This window comes from Poecile atricapillus, chromosome 11, assembly GCF_030490865.1.
Source record: "Poecile atricapillus isolate bPoeAtr1 chromosome 11, bPoeAtr1.hap1, whole genome shotgun sequence".
In the NCBI taxonomy this organism is placed as follows: Eukaryota; Metazoa; Chordata; class Aves; order Passeriformes; family Paridae; genus Poecile; species Poecile atricapillus.
In genome coordinates this window covers 18,485,313-18,500,357 of record NC_081259.1, presented here as the reverse complement: position 1 = coordinate 18,500,357, position 15,045 = coordinate 18,485,313, and the positions used below count along the sequence as shown (strand labels likewise).

The window sequence follows — 15,045 nt, the reverse complement described above, 5'->3', positions numbered from 1 at the left end:
CGTGCACCAGTTCCCGGCACCCCCCGTGGCTGCCGGGCTGCGGCCCCGTTCCCGCCCGGAGCCCGCGGCCCTCAGGCCCCTCACGTCCCTCACGCCCCCCCGGCCCTACCTCGAACGGTACCGGAGCGCTCTTTGGTGCCTTCTGAGAGCCCCCGGGGCTTCTCGGTGCTGCTGTGCGGCCTTCTGGGGCCGATTTCAGCATCGCTGCCGCATAAAAGTCGATTTCATTAACCCTTAAGGGCCTGTAAATTGCTTGTTTTCTGGTGGCTGCTTCCCCACAGCTGTTTGGGTAAGAGGAGAGCGGCAGCCCAGCACTTTTTTATCGTTATATTACGTATCTTATTATACATACAGCTTTTATTATAATCTTCTGGCATTATTTTATAGTTTTATTTGCCGCTTTTTTAAAATTTGTGCCCTTTTAAAATTTTCACCTTTTTACCATTGTTTTACCATATTTATCATTATTTTACTATTTTAATAATTGTTTTATAATGTTACAATTTTTAACTCTTTCATCATTACTTAATAAGAATTTTGAAAGTTTCCTACTTAAAGATTTACATTTTAATACCCATGCTTTAATTTGTGGATCCTTCGGTGGAGTTAATTGTGGAAACATCCTAAGGATGCATTAAGTAGATAATAATTTTTATTATTTTATGATTAATAATAATCTGATTTTGAATAGATATAGGTAAATATGTGAAGCATGGTGTAGCATTAAAATCTCTCAGCCAATGTCCTGCTATATTTCCTCAGCTCTTAATTACCTTTGCTAATCAGCAAAGCTGAAATTGGGCTTTTAGTGGAAGGTGTCCCTGCCCATGGCAGGGGATGGGATTTGGTCACTTTAATTTCCCTTCCAACCCAAACCAGGCTGTGATCCTGTGAAATTCCTCTCTCCAACCTCTGAGTTGCTCCCAAAAATCAGAGCAGCCTGTGTCCATCTTCTTTCCACCCAAAGTGATTCCAAGCAGCTTAGTTTGAACAGCAAGGACGTCACTAAATGGACAAACTTTGCTGGGTGCAGTGATTTTTCAAGAACTGGATTTACTCTTTGCTACTTAATCATTAATTGATTATATGTGAGATACTTGTGTCGATTTCCCCACCAAAACATTAATTTCTGATTTTTATCAGCAGCATAGGGAGGTCAGGAAGAAGCAGCAGACCTGAATTAGAGCTGCTAGGGAATAATTTTTAGTGCTTATTTAGGAGCACAGTAAGAAACAAGATGGTTGTGCATACAATGAGTCCCCACATTTTTAATTATTAAGACATCCCTGTGCATTTATTAATCACCAGAGAGTGCAAAGGGAAAGCAACACAGCAGGGGGTTGTTTGCCTTTACAGAACTTGGTGTAAAATTTTATCCCAAATTGATTTATTTATATGTCTTAAATTCTTGGCTGTGCTCAACATGAGAGAGTCTTAATTTTGGGGGCATGAACTTTACAGGGTGCTTTTGTGGCCTCTCTGCTCAAGTTTTAGTAGTCTGTTTCCCAGTATCCGAGAGAAAAATGTAATTAAACATTGAGCTGCCCTTAAAGTTCTGCTGGTGCTAAAATCCTTGTGGGATGACCCAGAGTCATCCCATTTTTCTGAATGACTCTCGGTCCTTCAGAGTCCAGGTCGGATCTTGGGAATGTGTTGGGATTGGAGCTGTGCTTGGAGGCTCTGTTAGTCCAGCGTCTTTGTTTTCCTGTCCTTGCACAGTTGGATTGGAGCATGGAGCCCATCTCCCTGCCAGAACCAGGCATGTCTGCAGGAAACAGCTCATCTGTGGCACGGGAGAAATTCCATGTGCTGGTGGGAGTGACTGGAAGTGTGGCTGCCCTCAAGCTGCCCCTGCTCGTGTCAGAGTTGCTGAAAATCCCTGGGGTGAGTGAAGCTGTTGGTGGAGCTTTGCAAAATTGGAGTTACCCTGGTTTTGAGGAGAGATCACATGGCTTCTGCTGAAATGACAAGTTCCTCCTAGGGGGCCCTTTAGTTCAAAAATTTCTGTGAGGAAGATTCCACCTGTTTTTAATTTTTTTTTTCCCTTATCATTTCATACTTGAAAATATCTTTGCTTTGGGTAGGTTTTTTTTTCTGGAGTTTGTCCTTGTCAGTCAAGTTATCAGATGTGGTTGCAGACAGAGGTGATGCTTCTGAAACTTGAAATCTCCAGGCTATTGCAGTTTTCCATGGGTGGGATGTGGCTTTTCCAAATGTGATCCAGAAAGGAAAAATAGACCTTGTAAAACCAGAAATGGAAAACACAAGCTGCTATATGTGTTTGTGTAGTATTTTTTTACTCTTTGTTGTCTGGAGTAACAGAGATGCCCAGCAGAGGCCACTGGTGACTAATCAGGAATGGAAATGTGATCTTTTCTGCTGTAGGATAAAGTTAAACATAGAAAACTTTAAGGTTTTTAGAAATGGAGGAAATATTTTGGAGCAGTGAAAGAAGAACGTGTCGGGGCAAGGGGGTGCACTGAAATCTGCAGATGTATTGGATTAGATAAATATCCTTTGGGATGACTGGGGAGGCTGTACCTTGTGGGTGCATGGAGTAGAAGCTTGATGTTGATATCCAGGCTGGAAAGGGTGCTGGAGATGAGGCATGTGTGGCAAAGTGAGGCCTCAGTTAATTAATGACTTGACCTGATGTGATTATTGAGGTCAAAGGTCCCAGCCTGAAATAAGAGAGACAAAGAAAAATGACATCAAGGAGAGGGGTGACCAGCCAGAGATAGAGATCTTCTGATCCTCTCCTTCTTGAATTACCGTGGCGATTGTCGGTTTTCCTTTGCTCCTGGAGCTTGGGACATCCTTCTGTGCAGGTGACAGGCAGAATGCAAATGACCCATGGTAGGAATGTGGCTCAAACCCTTTACTTCTCTCTGAGTGTTGGTTTCATAATCAAAGGCTGCAGACAGCTGGACTCAAACTCTCTGTGCAGCTGCAGAAGTCTGTGACATCCAGTGCAGACTTTGTGGCCACTCATTTTAGGGCAGAAAAAGCAAAAGTGGGTCATCTGGGAGGTGACTCTTAATCAAAGTTATTTACTCATTTCTGCTGTGATTTCAAGGCCTGCTGAGTCAGTGTAACATGGAGTTTGTTGAGTCCTGCACCAGGCTGTTGCATCAATTTCTTTACTGCTGGAGCAGAACTTTACAAGCAGGCAGGGCAGGAGCAGAGGAAAGGCTTTGATACCAGAGGAGATGTGGTCACAGGCTTGCAACCAGAGTGGTTAGTTTAAATTGATGTTTTGCTTGAAATGGTCTGCGGTGAGCAACTTGGCAGAGTGATTTTGCTGCTCATTAAACTTTAACACCTTCTCCAGGGTGCCAGTGGATGTGACACTGCCTTTTGCTTGACTTGCCCTTGTCTTGTCCTGGAAGTGTCTGAGGCTGGGTTGGAAAGGGCTTGGAGCACCCTGGGATAGTGGAAGGTGTCCCTGCCCATGGCAGGGGGTGCTACTGGAACCTTTAATTTCCTTTCCAATCCAAACCAGACTGTGATCCTAGGATAAAGAAAGGCAAGGACAGACTTTTCCATGGGCAAAATGTTTTGTTCTTGAAGTTCCAGGATGTCACCTGGACTTCAGGTTCAAATCACACCCTGCCACTTCATTGTGCACCTGCCAGGCAGCCTCAGCTTGTCAGTGCCATTTAACAGAGGAGCTGCTCATTCTCATGTGCTCAGGCTGTCTGGAAAGATTTTGCTGTCAGAACTGAGAAAGCCATTAAAAAATAATCATATGCACCTCCTTACTCTCAGCAGAAAGGGCTGTGCCAAGAGAATCCTCTGTCAGAGACCAGCAATGTTGCCTGAGCACAGGAGAGCAGTTTTGTGGTAAAATTTGTTTTGGAGATTTGGCTTAAGCCAAAGACCTCTAACTAATCTAAACTGTCTCCAGTGAGGGAGTTTGAGTATGGCCAGACTGCCTTTGCAGTTGAAGATATCCCCAGGCAAGCAGAGGGTGTGCCAGGTAAATAGAAAGAATAAACTGTGTAGGCTAAAGTGATCTTGAGATCACTGACCTCTTCCCAGTGTAGCTGACTTGAAGGAATTGCTGAGAACAAGGGAATCAGGAGCCCACCACAGCAGGAAACCTGCATTAGGGAGAATATTTAACTCACAGAACAGCTTTCCTGGGGGGTGGTGGGATTTCGGCCACCAGCACTCAGACTCCTTGAATGGAATTCCTTCTGGAATGTTCTGGCCTGGAATGGTTGGATGCAGTGTTCACCAGCCAGAGCTCTTCCCTAGTCCTGGGCTTATGCTTGGAAAAAATAAATATTTTTTTTTTAATGGTACCACTTCAGAGAGCAGCTGTCCTCCTTCAAACTTCACAGTGGCCTTTAAACCCCCCCAAATAAATAAATTTTCCTGCAGACTGAGGTTAACACCTCGCCCGAGGCCCATGGCGCAGCGGAGTGGCGATAGCACCTTTGTGGGTGTCACTGCTTGGCTCGAGCAGCTTCCTGTGGGGTGAGGTTAGAATGGAAATAATAGTTAGCTAGTGCCTGTGAGTGTGATTTTCTTACTCAAAAACACTACAGACACCTGTGATTTTCAGTCAGAGGTGCTTTGAGAAAAACAGACATTTAGAAGAGGCAAAAAAGCAAATGTACAGTACCAAAAATGTGTCAGGCAGCTGTATTGTCCTTTCCTTCAAAAAACCGGGAAAATTACCAGTGGCCACAATTAGCCAAGGCTGGGATTTTCCAATGCTTCCAGCTGTTAATTCAAGTCTCATAGGATGCAAGGAGCCAGCACTGCTTCATTCCCAGTGAAATAAATGGTATTGGGAGCTGGATCCATGTGCTCTGTCACATCAGTGCTGCTGTTGCAGGAAACTTGGAGCTTGGAGGTTTCCAGCAGCTGATTGTAGGAAAGAGTGCATACACTAAGTATCTAATCAGTTTTCTACCTCAAGGTACAGTTTTCCAGCAGGAAGGAGCTGCTGGTGGGGCTGATTTCTCCCCATCTCACTGTCAGATGAACAGAACCATGCAGTGGGTTTTGGGAGCTGCTGGAAGAAGCAGGCAATGGCAAATACCATGGAAAAAAGGGTATTTTTCACTGTAATCAGCAGCCTTGACGTTTGCCTTCCTCATCACCAGTCTTCAGAGTGCTCCATCCGTGTGCTGGCGTGCCTCTTGACCCAAGAAACATCTTTAGGAGGCATTTCAGCTGGAAATTCAGCTCCATGTCCTGCATGGGCAGTCAGCATGCAGAGCTGACACTGGCTGATCACTGTGAACTCTGGTTAACTGCCTGTGGCAGGAGCTGTTGGTAACACTTATCAGAGCTGCGGGACACATAGAAAACAGGGAAAAGCCCCCTTTTCCACTTGGGAAGATTTCTGAAAGTGGAAACCTTTTGTAAGTTTTTCAGATAAACATCTGAAGGATGGGATAGGCATTCCCCAGTAGACACCAATAAATGAAGGAAGGTTCCAGTGGCTTTGCAGGTTTATCTGAGATTTCAGAGGGAACTCTCATGTGCTCACCCAGTCTCTCTTTGTGGAAGCCACTGGTTGTGTTGCACAGAAACCCTGTGCTGTGGACACATGTGCACAGAGGTTTTCCTTTTTGCTTGGCAGGTGAGGACCTGTGTGTTTGAGGCAGACATGAAATGACTTTCTGGCTCCTGTGGATGCCTGTGGTGGCCTGGTCTTTCGGCTGTGAATAGGGGAGGCTCTCTGAGAAGCCACAAAACCTTCAAAATTGTCCTCAAGTCTAACCAGTGGTCTTTTTCTTTCTGCTTAGCTCGAGGTGAAGGTGGTCACTACTGAGAGAGCAAAACATTTCTACAATGCCCAGGAGATTCCTGTTACCCTCTATGGTGATGAAGAGGAGTGGCAGGTGAGTTGTTCTTGCAAACAGAACCATTCTAGGTTTTCTTGCAAGAAACCACATTTAGTTTTTTTTTAAACCTGGGCCAAGACTCACTCCTCGGTCTAGTAATATATCTTTGGAAAATGGCTTTTGAGGAATGTGCTGTAAATGAGGAGGAAGAGAGAGGCTACCCTGACACATTGCAGGATTTTGTCCTGCAGCAAGCAGGGAGGGTAACAGCAGTCGCTCTTCACCCTGCGCCCAGCTGCTCTGAGAGGAGTGTCAGGAAATGTCAAGACAGCCACTGCAGAGCCATGGTGAGCATGTTTAGTGCTTGTCATGAGTCATACTTGTCACACAGGCAGCAGCTTCATTCTGCCTAGCTCAGCTGTCAGGGCTGTGAACATCTCTGCTCCCTGCGAAATGGCTTTTTCTCCTGACTGCAGTTTTAGTGACACACTTTGAGAGTCCTTGAGTAGGAAGAGATTCATTGTACAAGCATCAAGATTTGTTTTTCCATACATTTTATCCGTGCTTTGCAGTGCTGATCTGAGCACAAGGTGCTCTCTCCTTACCCCTATTCGTGCTCACATATGAGCATCGCTTTTAAGTGGACAGAAACATGCCAATGGCAAGGGCCAGGAAACCTTCTGGCTGGTCTCAGGGATTGGTGGATACCTACTGGATCCCAGGGTGCTACAGTCTCAGGCAGCTATTTCTGAGGAACCCTCAGTGGGGTGATAGAAGAGGTGCAGGTCAGGCTTTGAGGTCTGCTGGCACACTGGAGAGAAGGCACGGTGCCCTTGTGGTGAGAAATAATCACGGAATGGTTTGGGTTAGAAGGGACCTCAAAGATCATCCATTTCCACCCTCCTGCCATGGGTAGGGACACCTTCCACTATCCCTATTGGTTGCTCCAAGCCACATCCAACCTGGCCTAGAGCATTTCCAGGGATGGGGCAGCCATGGTTTCCCTGGGCAACCTGTGCCAGGGCCTCACCACCCTCACAGGGAACAATTTCTTCCATTATCCCATCTAACCCTGGCCTCTGGCAGCTGGAAGCCATTTCCCCTTGCCCTGTTGCTCCAGGCCCTTGTAAATAGCCTCTCTCCATCTTGCTGGCTCCTTCAGGCACTGGAAGGGCACAATTAGGTCATCCCAAAACCTTCTCTTCTCCAGGCTGAACACTGCCAGTTCTCTCAGCCTTTCCTTTTGGGAGAGGTGCTCCATCCTTCTGATCAGCTTGACAGCCTCCTCTGGGCTCACTGTGACAGCCTGCTCAGCATCTCTTTGTGAGATACTTCACTCTGGTAATAAAATGACAAGAAAGAATAGAAGTGAGTGGAGGAGGTGGGAAAGGTGCTCAGGAAGCCCCAGCTTTTCGGATGCTGCCTTTTTGTTGTGGCTTCCCATGACTCAGAGAAGGAGCAGTTTGTGGCCCTGACGCAGCCCATGCTGGCCTGTGGTTGGATGTCCTCTGGGGAATAAGCACCTGATGCTGTTTGCTGCTTCTCAGGACTCTTTCCTGGTTAACTGAGCTCTTAAAACCAGGGTTGGTTTTAAGACCAACCTTGGACAATTCGGGGCTTTAGTGAAAACAGAAATATGCACTCAAGAGTGAATGTGTCAAGGAGAAGTTGTGGCTGCCCCATCCCTGGAAGTGTTCAGGGGTTGGATGGGCCTTGGAGAAACTTGGTCAAGTGGAAGGTGTCCCTGCCCATGGGACAAGGTGAGCTTTAAGGTCCCTCCCAACCCAGACCATTCAGTGATTCAAAGAGCCAAGAGAGGAGGGAAGTGCCAAACTGGATAATCCTGATCCATCACAGAGAAAGCCAACAGGACACTGTTCCCTGCAGTACTTAGGAGGGTTACCTTTGCTGCTGTGAGAGTAAGTAGGGTTGTGCATCCTAATTAAAAGTGATTTGTTCAGTTAGGGGTCTGTACCTCATGAGAAGCCAGTGGGCAGCTTCACTTCAATGTGAAGCTTATAAATCACATGGGCTCCCCAGGAAATGTACCCCTGGTTTGGGCCTGCCTGGCTCAGCTGGCTGGAGGATGGAACTCTTAGGAGTAGTTCCAAAGGGATGCTGTGGGTGGGGACAGCTCTTGGCTATGAATTGAAATCTGTGGTTATCAGATGTGTGAATTGTCTTGTGGGGAAAGGATGCTACCATCCCTTAAATTCCGTAAGCATAATTCCACAGGGATTCCGTAAGGAGTTGTGTTTCCTGAGGTAGGATTGATAAGGTGTGTGAAGATTTGGTGCTCTCCACCTGGTTTCCCCCACAGCTGTGGAAGGGCCGCTCAGACCCCGTCCTGCACATTGAGCTCCGGCGCTGGGCTGACCTCATGGTGGTGGCACCTCTGGACGCCAACACGCTGGCAAAGGTCGCCAATGGCATCTGTGACAACCTGCTGGTGAGTACCCAGGCTCTGCCTGCCACTGCTGCCACCCCTGAGGACTGCCTGGCCTTGCCCCCATGGAATCTTGGTGCTTCTGCAGCATCATCAACAGTGAGATTTGCACGTTCTGTTCCCGCTTCATCTGCTTGTCTCTCTCTTCCCCAGCATGGTTCCCCTACTCCTTCTCTTTCTTTCCCTGACCTAATCCCTTCCCACTCCTCGGCTCTGTCAGTCTCTCATGTTATTTTCTGGTCCCTGTTTTGTGTCTTCCCTGCTTTTTCTGGAGGGTGGCATTTCCTTCTGCCTCCATCCTCTCTCTCTGTCACTTGTACACACAAACACGTGCTCACTCACTTTTGAGTTCCTCTACATTTTTTCCATGCAATCTGGAAAGACACCTGTGAGATCAGATAAAACTGTTTACTTCCTGCTACTTCACCACCTCCCTCACCTAACATAGCACAGACTTTCAAACATGCTCATGCCCACTTACCCCCCTCTCTCAGCTACAGAGGCTTTTGCTTGTTCAGGCTTGTTTTTTAGTATTTCAAGTGCTCTTGAGGCTCTTCAGCCTAATCAGAAAGTGTATTTAAAGGGAGTGTGCTTCGTTGTTGGGTGCTGGGGACCTTCAGTGGGGCTGAATATTTTGTGGCCAGGCATTAACCACACAGAAGATCTCAGGAAGCTGCAGATCTGTGTGACCTACAGCCTTTTGGGTAAGAAATATATATATGTATATGAACATACAAATGAACAAAATCCACCCAGAGAAGGTCACTGGGGACCTGAGAGAAGCCAGAAAGAACTGTGGGAAGGACAAGCAATGTCTTGTCCTTCTGGGTCCCTTGTGGATGGTGGTTTAGCAGAGGGAATAGCTCAGGAAGAATGTCAGGGATGTGTGGCTTCACTGTCTCCTGCCAGTCTTCGAGAGCCTTGTGAAGGGAAGAGGCAGCTCCAGGAAAGGAAAGTGAGTGCTGGAGGTGCTGGTTGGCAGTTCAGAACAGATTCCGTCAGATTTCCTTGTGCTGGGAGGGGTTCAGGTCACAGGGTATAAAAAATGATGGGCAGGGTTCCTGTAAGAACTCTGTGATCTGAGCTGCTCCCTTGGGGAACTCCTTTGTTTGAAATGCTGCAAGGCCTGGGGAATCTGATGGACATTGCACTAACAACCAGCATTTATCTTTCCAAGGGGATGAGATGATCCTGTAAGTGCTGAGGAGTCAAATTTGATTGCCTGTAGCACACAGGAGCTGCCAGATGCTTTGTAACCCGCCAGCATCTCCTGCAGCAGCTCAGATGCACTCGTGTTCTCCTTTGTTGTATCCTGGAAGCAGCACTGCTTCCCTTGTGGGGAGTTATGGATCCAGCTGGCATATCATGTCAGAAAAACTCACTGCCAGCTTTCAGTGTTCAGCTTTGCAACTGGCTTATCTGAAGTGTTGCCCTGGGGGTTTCTCTGGAGCTGATAAGATCTGTGGCCACCTCTCAGCTTCTCTATCTCTCACACAGTCTGTACACCTCCTGTTCCAGAGCTGCTGACTGTAGCAGGGTGGGATTTATCCTCCCCAGAGGATAGCCTCCCTCTTCTTTCTTGCCTGTCAGAGATGAACTTGGCTGGAATATGCTACAAATTAGTCTCAGCCCATGGGTTAGTCCAGCTGCACTGAGAACAACAGCCAGGCTGGAAAGGTGCAGCAAAGGGATGGGAAGGAGAGAGGAAATCCAAGCCCTCTCTTGGCTTCTCCCGCAGACTTGTGTCATCCGTGCGTGGGACCTGAGCAAACCCCTGCTCTTCTGCCCAGCCATGAATACGGCCATGTGGGAGCATCCCATCACAGCTCGGCAGGTGGAGCAGCTGAAGGGCTTTGGTTACACGGAGATCCCCTGTGTGGTGAAGAAACTTGTGTGTGGAGATGAAGGTCAGTCCTTTCCCATGGCTCCTGCCCCTTTCCCTTCCTCATCCGGGAGGGATGTGCTGCCTTTTGCTGTGTGGCCACAGAGATGTTGAACTGCCATGGCTTGTACAAACAATTTGGAGCTTTGCCCTGTGTTATCCCTCATCATTAATTTTTAAGTAGCCTTAAGAGCATTCAGCTGAGCCTGATATTGAACAGAAATGCTCATTTAGGAAGAGAGGAGATCAAAGAGAAGGAAGGTTCTTGTGGCGAGAGTTATCAGCCTGGGATTTGGGTGTCCTGACTTTGCCCTCTGCTTGGACTGAGGGCTGTTTTCATCGTGCCTCAGTTCCTCAGCTCCATCATTGGGATTAAATCTCATCCCTGAGAGCAGACAATGAGAAAACCCCTTTGCAGATGCAGCTGGGGATGTAGCTGGACACACATTTAACATTTGTTGTTGTTGTTGCCTGGGTTACTTTTTAGCTTCCCAAACAAGTTCTGGTGTGGGGTTTTGACACCAGAGTTCTGTGAAGTGAAAGAGGGGTGTGGAGGAAGTTCAGATTCAATAAATTTAGCTTGCAGTGCTAAGAAATAATGGTCTCATTTGAGTTTTAGTAGCTGCTTTAAATTGAGGTATTTTGACTTTTGGGAAGGTTTTGATACAAACCATTTGGATGAATGGGTTTGCTTTTTTTATTACCATTTTATTGGGGAAATCTCTGTAAAACATCCCCCAGTTCCAGCCACAGCAGCTATTACCTACAGAGTATTATGCACCTACTTCTGTGTAGCAGTCCCAGCTCCAGCAGGATTATAACCATCCTGTCAGTCCAATAAACAGTTTGTGACAGAGACACGCTGTTAAAATGTCCCTTGTGGTTAAATTCTAGGCCTAGATTGATTTTGGAATCCTAGGTGCAATGCCTCTGGAGATTTGTACTTTCAGAACTGAAAACCAAGAAATATTTACAATTAGGTTAGTGTAGTCAAGGGACTCAGACATCAGTTGAAATATCCTGGGTGATTAGCCTTCCACTGGGATTTTAGATATGATTGCATCAAATTTCTTCATATCCAGCTCAGCTGTCTCAGCTGTGAGAGCAAATTCCTGAAGGAGCTTGGAGGAGAGGGGTGCAGGGATGGCAGGAGCAGCCACATTTGGCTGGACTTCACTTGTGCTCATGAGTCAATTCCCAACAAGATCTTCCTGATGGCAAACACCAGGACTTTTCATGGCAGCTTGTAGGGAGGTTATGGGAGGGCACTAATGGATTCCATCTCTCTGAAGACCCAAACTAGTCTCCACAACTGACTTTTTTTCACCCCTTCCCCTTTTCTCAGGCCTTTCACCCCACAGCCTCTTCCTCACTCATTTTGGTTTTGTGGCTTCCATCCATGCAGGGCTTTCCCTGGTTTTCACACAAGCAGCACGTAGCAAAGCTCACATCTGGTGCAGGAGAGATTCAGTTTGCACCAGTTTTGTCTGTTGACACTGTGGTTTGTTTTGCTCTAGGAGGTTTCTCTTCCTCACCCCATGTGGCTGGGTCTCACCTAAAATGCATCAGATCCTCACTGCCCCCAAGTTTTACCTGATGAATTCTTCTCCCTTAGTAAAGGGTGGGTTTAGACAGAAAGTCAGCTAAAAGACTTAGAACACCAAACTGAGCTTCTTGATTAAATAGTTTCCATACCTTCATCATCCTTGGCTGGATATCTAGAGCCTTGCACACTGGCAGATTTCCACCTGTAGGCATGAGCTGTGCTGTAAGAGTATGCTTTGCTGAACCTAAAAGTCCAGCACTGAATTGCCAGAGGTGTTGGAGTAGTGGGTGCTGGAGGAAGAAGTCAGACCTTGGAAGTGTTCTGGAAGGGTGTAGCTCTGTGAAACCATGCAGAGGGAGTGTCTCTTGTCAGGTGCAGCTCTTCTCCCTGAGCTTAGGAGAGCAGAAGGGTCCAAATCTGCCTGCAGCTTTTCCACAGGATGCTCCAGGCCTCCTGGGATTGACAGGTCTGACAAAGAGGAAAACGACACCTCCCAGAACTAACTTTTGCTGAGCAGTAAATTATGAGACCAATTAAGCAGCAGGACAAAGTATCAAGAGAGACTCCTTTTCAGTCTTTCGAAAGAGACAAATACCTGTGGGAGAAGCATCTTTCCTCAGCTCCAGGCAAATTAGAAGAGTGAATGGCCTCAGTTCCCAGAGCTGAGTTCAGCACACAAGGTTAGACGAGGTGATTTAATCATCTCAGTCTTTAATATTCTGAGCCTGAGTTAAAAACTGTTTCAAAGGTGTTATAGATACATATTATATTATTGGCTTTTCACAAATATTAAAAAGAATGTTATATGTATAAGGTTAGAAAACTGTTGTATTAATACAGTTCCTTCTATTTCTGAAATGATGAAAATTAGAAATAGTTGTATAATACATATATATGTTGAGCTATGGCATAGTATTAAAACAAAAACTATTTTTGTTTGTATAACCCAAAGACTGAAAAAGATAGTTAGAGACTCCCCTGCATTCTTAGATTATCTTATCCAGATGAAGACAGCAATGACCAGAGCTCTGGGGGAGGAATTTATTGCATTTCTGTTATCAGGGAATGTGAAACTCCTCGGTGGAGCCAAGAAGATTGATTTACTGGGGAGGGGGCGATTTAAAACTAAACAAAAGAACATCTAAAAGTTAGGAGGAATGTTTGAATTATGTATGGAAATTTATGAATATGTAGTAGGGTTCTGTTTTTAAGGGACAATCCTTTGTTAGTAAGGTGTGCCCTTGGCTGAATGCTGAGGCACCCGGCCCTATTTATATATTTTACTTCATTTCTATCTCCTAATTGTCTTTCTATTAAGCTTTTTAAATTTTATATGAAAAATATGTGAACCTCGTTTTTCACAATAGAGAAGCAGCAGCACAGCATAGATTAGATGTTCATCTTGCAGATAACCAGGCACAAAGGAAAAGCCTTTCCATTTTGTTCTGTCCAACACTCAGCCTTCTCCAAGAGTTGCTCCCAACATTCAGGCTGGTGGGAATCCACAGCAGCTTTCTCTAATGGAGGTCTTTTCTCTCAGGCAGAATCATGGGAATGGTATGGATTTGTCAAGCCTTTTGTATAGGCAGAGACCATTTCACAAATGTTGAATTTGGGTTGGTCAATCAATAAGGCAGTTTATGAATTTGTTGATAAGGGACGAGCAAGCAGCGCTGGGGACGCTCCACCAACACATCCGCCTTACCCGTGGTCCCTGCCTCTTTTATAGGCAGTTTCTTGTTGGGCTGTGCATTCTGTGCTGGGGTACAAGTCCAGGCAAGCCCAAACATGTTGGCTATCTCCCCAGCAGCAGTGGCTGCAAACCCCCACAGGGTCTGGACAAAGCTCCAACATGTGGCCAGGTTACACTCTTAGCAAGCAGGTAACAGCAGTAACAAGTTTTTACATGTTCACACAAGCCCGCTGTTTTCTTTATACATAAAGAGTGGATACAATTCATAATTATTTGCTAAGCAATTCCATAGTGGCAAAAATACATAACAGCAAAAGCTAGCAATTCACAGCAAAGGGATTTAAACAAAAATAATGAAATCATTTTTGAAATCAACCTTTGTCTCTTGTCCATGCTTTACTTTAAGATCAATATTGTTTATACTGATTCCATGGTGTGTTTCCGTAATGACACAAATCACTATGTAACATTTCACACAAAGATAGTGGAAAACACAATTTTAGATTTATATATACCCCAGAGAAAGGAGGTGAGATGGGGAATTTTGCTCCACACACTTTTTTTTAGGTTGCCCACACCCTGGATTTCACAATGTGGTTTTGCTCTTGCCCTGCAGGCCGAGGTGCCATGGCAGAAGTGTGGACCATCGTGGAAAGAGTTAAAAGGATTCTTGAAGAATGGGATGTGCCAAGGCAGAGCTGATGTTTTGACATGTAAATGGTGGTTTTGTGCCTTGTGATGGTTTGGAGATAAAGCCAGCAGGAAGCTGGGCTCAGCTGCCCTGGTACCCATCACAGGCATACCTTTAGCTGCTCTTCAACAGAAGGAGCCAACGGTTGTCTTCCAGCTGGTTCCAAACTGAAATGTGGTACCTCACCACAGACTTCCAAAAAACAGAGCCAAGAATGTGCTGCTTTAGTGTGGAAAACCCTGTGGTATCTTGGGCATAACGATCCCTTCCCGAGGCTGCTCAGCTCCCAGTGCTTTGCACCTGCTCTGTTCTGGGCAGGCTGCAGAAGCTGTTGGAGCTCCAGTGGCTCTAGAGAGGAAAAGGCCCTGCAAATTCTGGTGCAGGGTAATTCCAGACCCTTTTAGCAAGTGTCTAGCAAGACTATTCCTGCTGTCCAAAGTCTGGTCCATAGCTGTGCTGGCTGCATGTTCCCAGCAGGAGTCACTATCTAAAAAGCATTTTCCCTCTGGGAACTTAATAAAAAAAGGAGGTTTTAATCCTGTCCCTGATGAGTTGCCTCTTGTAACTGCTTTGGGAGGGGTTCTGAGCCAATATCTTTTCTAAGTTGTTGTGTCTGCTTATGTTTTTTTTTATCAGATACAGAGGAAAAATGACTGAAAGGAGTCCTTTTGCCCTTTTGTAGCTGTTGTCTGGAGAGGGATGCAGGTATCAGCCTCATTCCAAAGTGCTTCCTGCCCATGTGGGTGCCAGAGTCAGGAAACAAGCAGGCCAGGCCCTCATGGAAAGCCAAGGGTGGGTGTTTCCCATGGGAATGAAGTCAAACTTCATCTCTGATGACCTTTTCAGCTTGAAAGTTAATTGCCTGGCATGAATAAATTGGGAAATCCTGTGCCCTTGTGGGCCAGACCAGGCAGGGCTCCCCCAGTCCAGCCTTTCCTTGGGAACACGATCTTGCCTCCTGAAGGGTTTGGGAGCTGTGGAAC

General features: G+C 46.2%; 1 protein-coding gene across 1 annotated transcript; it reads left to right on the top strand.

The window, feature by feature from the left end:
• Nucleotides 1-16: 16 nt before the first annotated feature.
• On the top strand, nucleotides 17-14,603 carry PPCDC (phosphopantothenoylcysteine decarboxylase). Its single transcript, XM_058847281.1, has 6 exons — nucleotides 17-289; nucleotides 1,720-1,884; nucleotides 5,766-5,861; nucleotides 8,125-8,253; nucleotides 9,989-10,157; nucleotides 13,988-14,603. Exons 2-6 carry the CDS (start codon nucleotides 1,732-1,734, stop codon nucleotides 14,071-14,073), a joined length of 633 nt encoding a protein of 210 aa, XP_058703264.1. The 5' UTR covers nucleotides 17-289; nucleotides 1,720-1,731; the 3' UTR covers nucleotides 14,074-14,603.
• Nucleotides 14,604-15,045: the final 442 nt, after the last annotated feature.

Excerpts from the sequence above, each read along its gene's own strand:
- PPCDC (XM_058847281.1), top strand. The coding sequence starts at position 1,732 with ATGGAGCCCATCTCCCTGCCAGAACCAGGCATGTCTGCAGGAAACAGC. Across the intron at positions 1,885-5,765 it reads AGTTGCTGAAAATCCCTGGG|CTCGAGGTGAAGGTGGTCAC; the intron begins GTGAGTGAAGCT and ends CTTTCTGCTTAG. Across the intron at positions 10,158-13,987 it reads ACTTGTGTGTGGAGATGAAG|GCCGAGGTGCCATGGCAGAA; the intron begins GTCAGTCCTTTC and ends CTTGCCCTGCAG.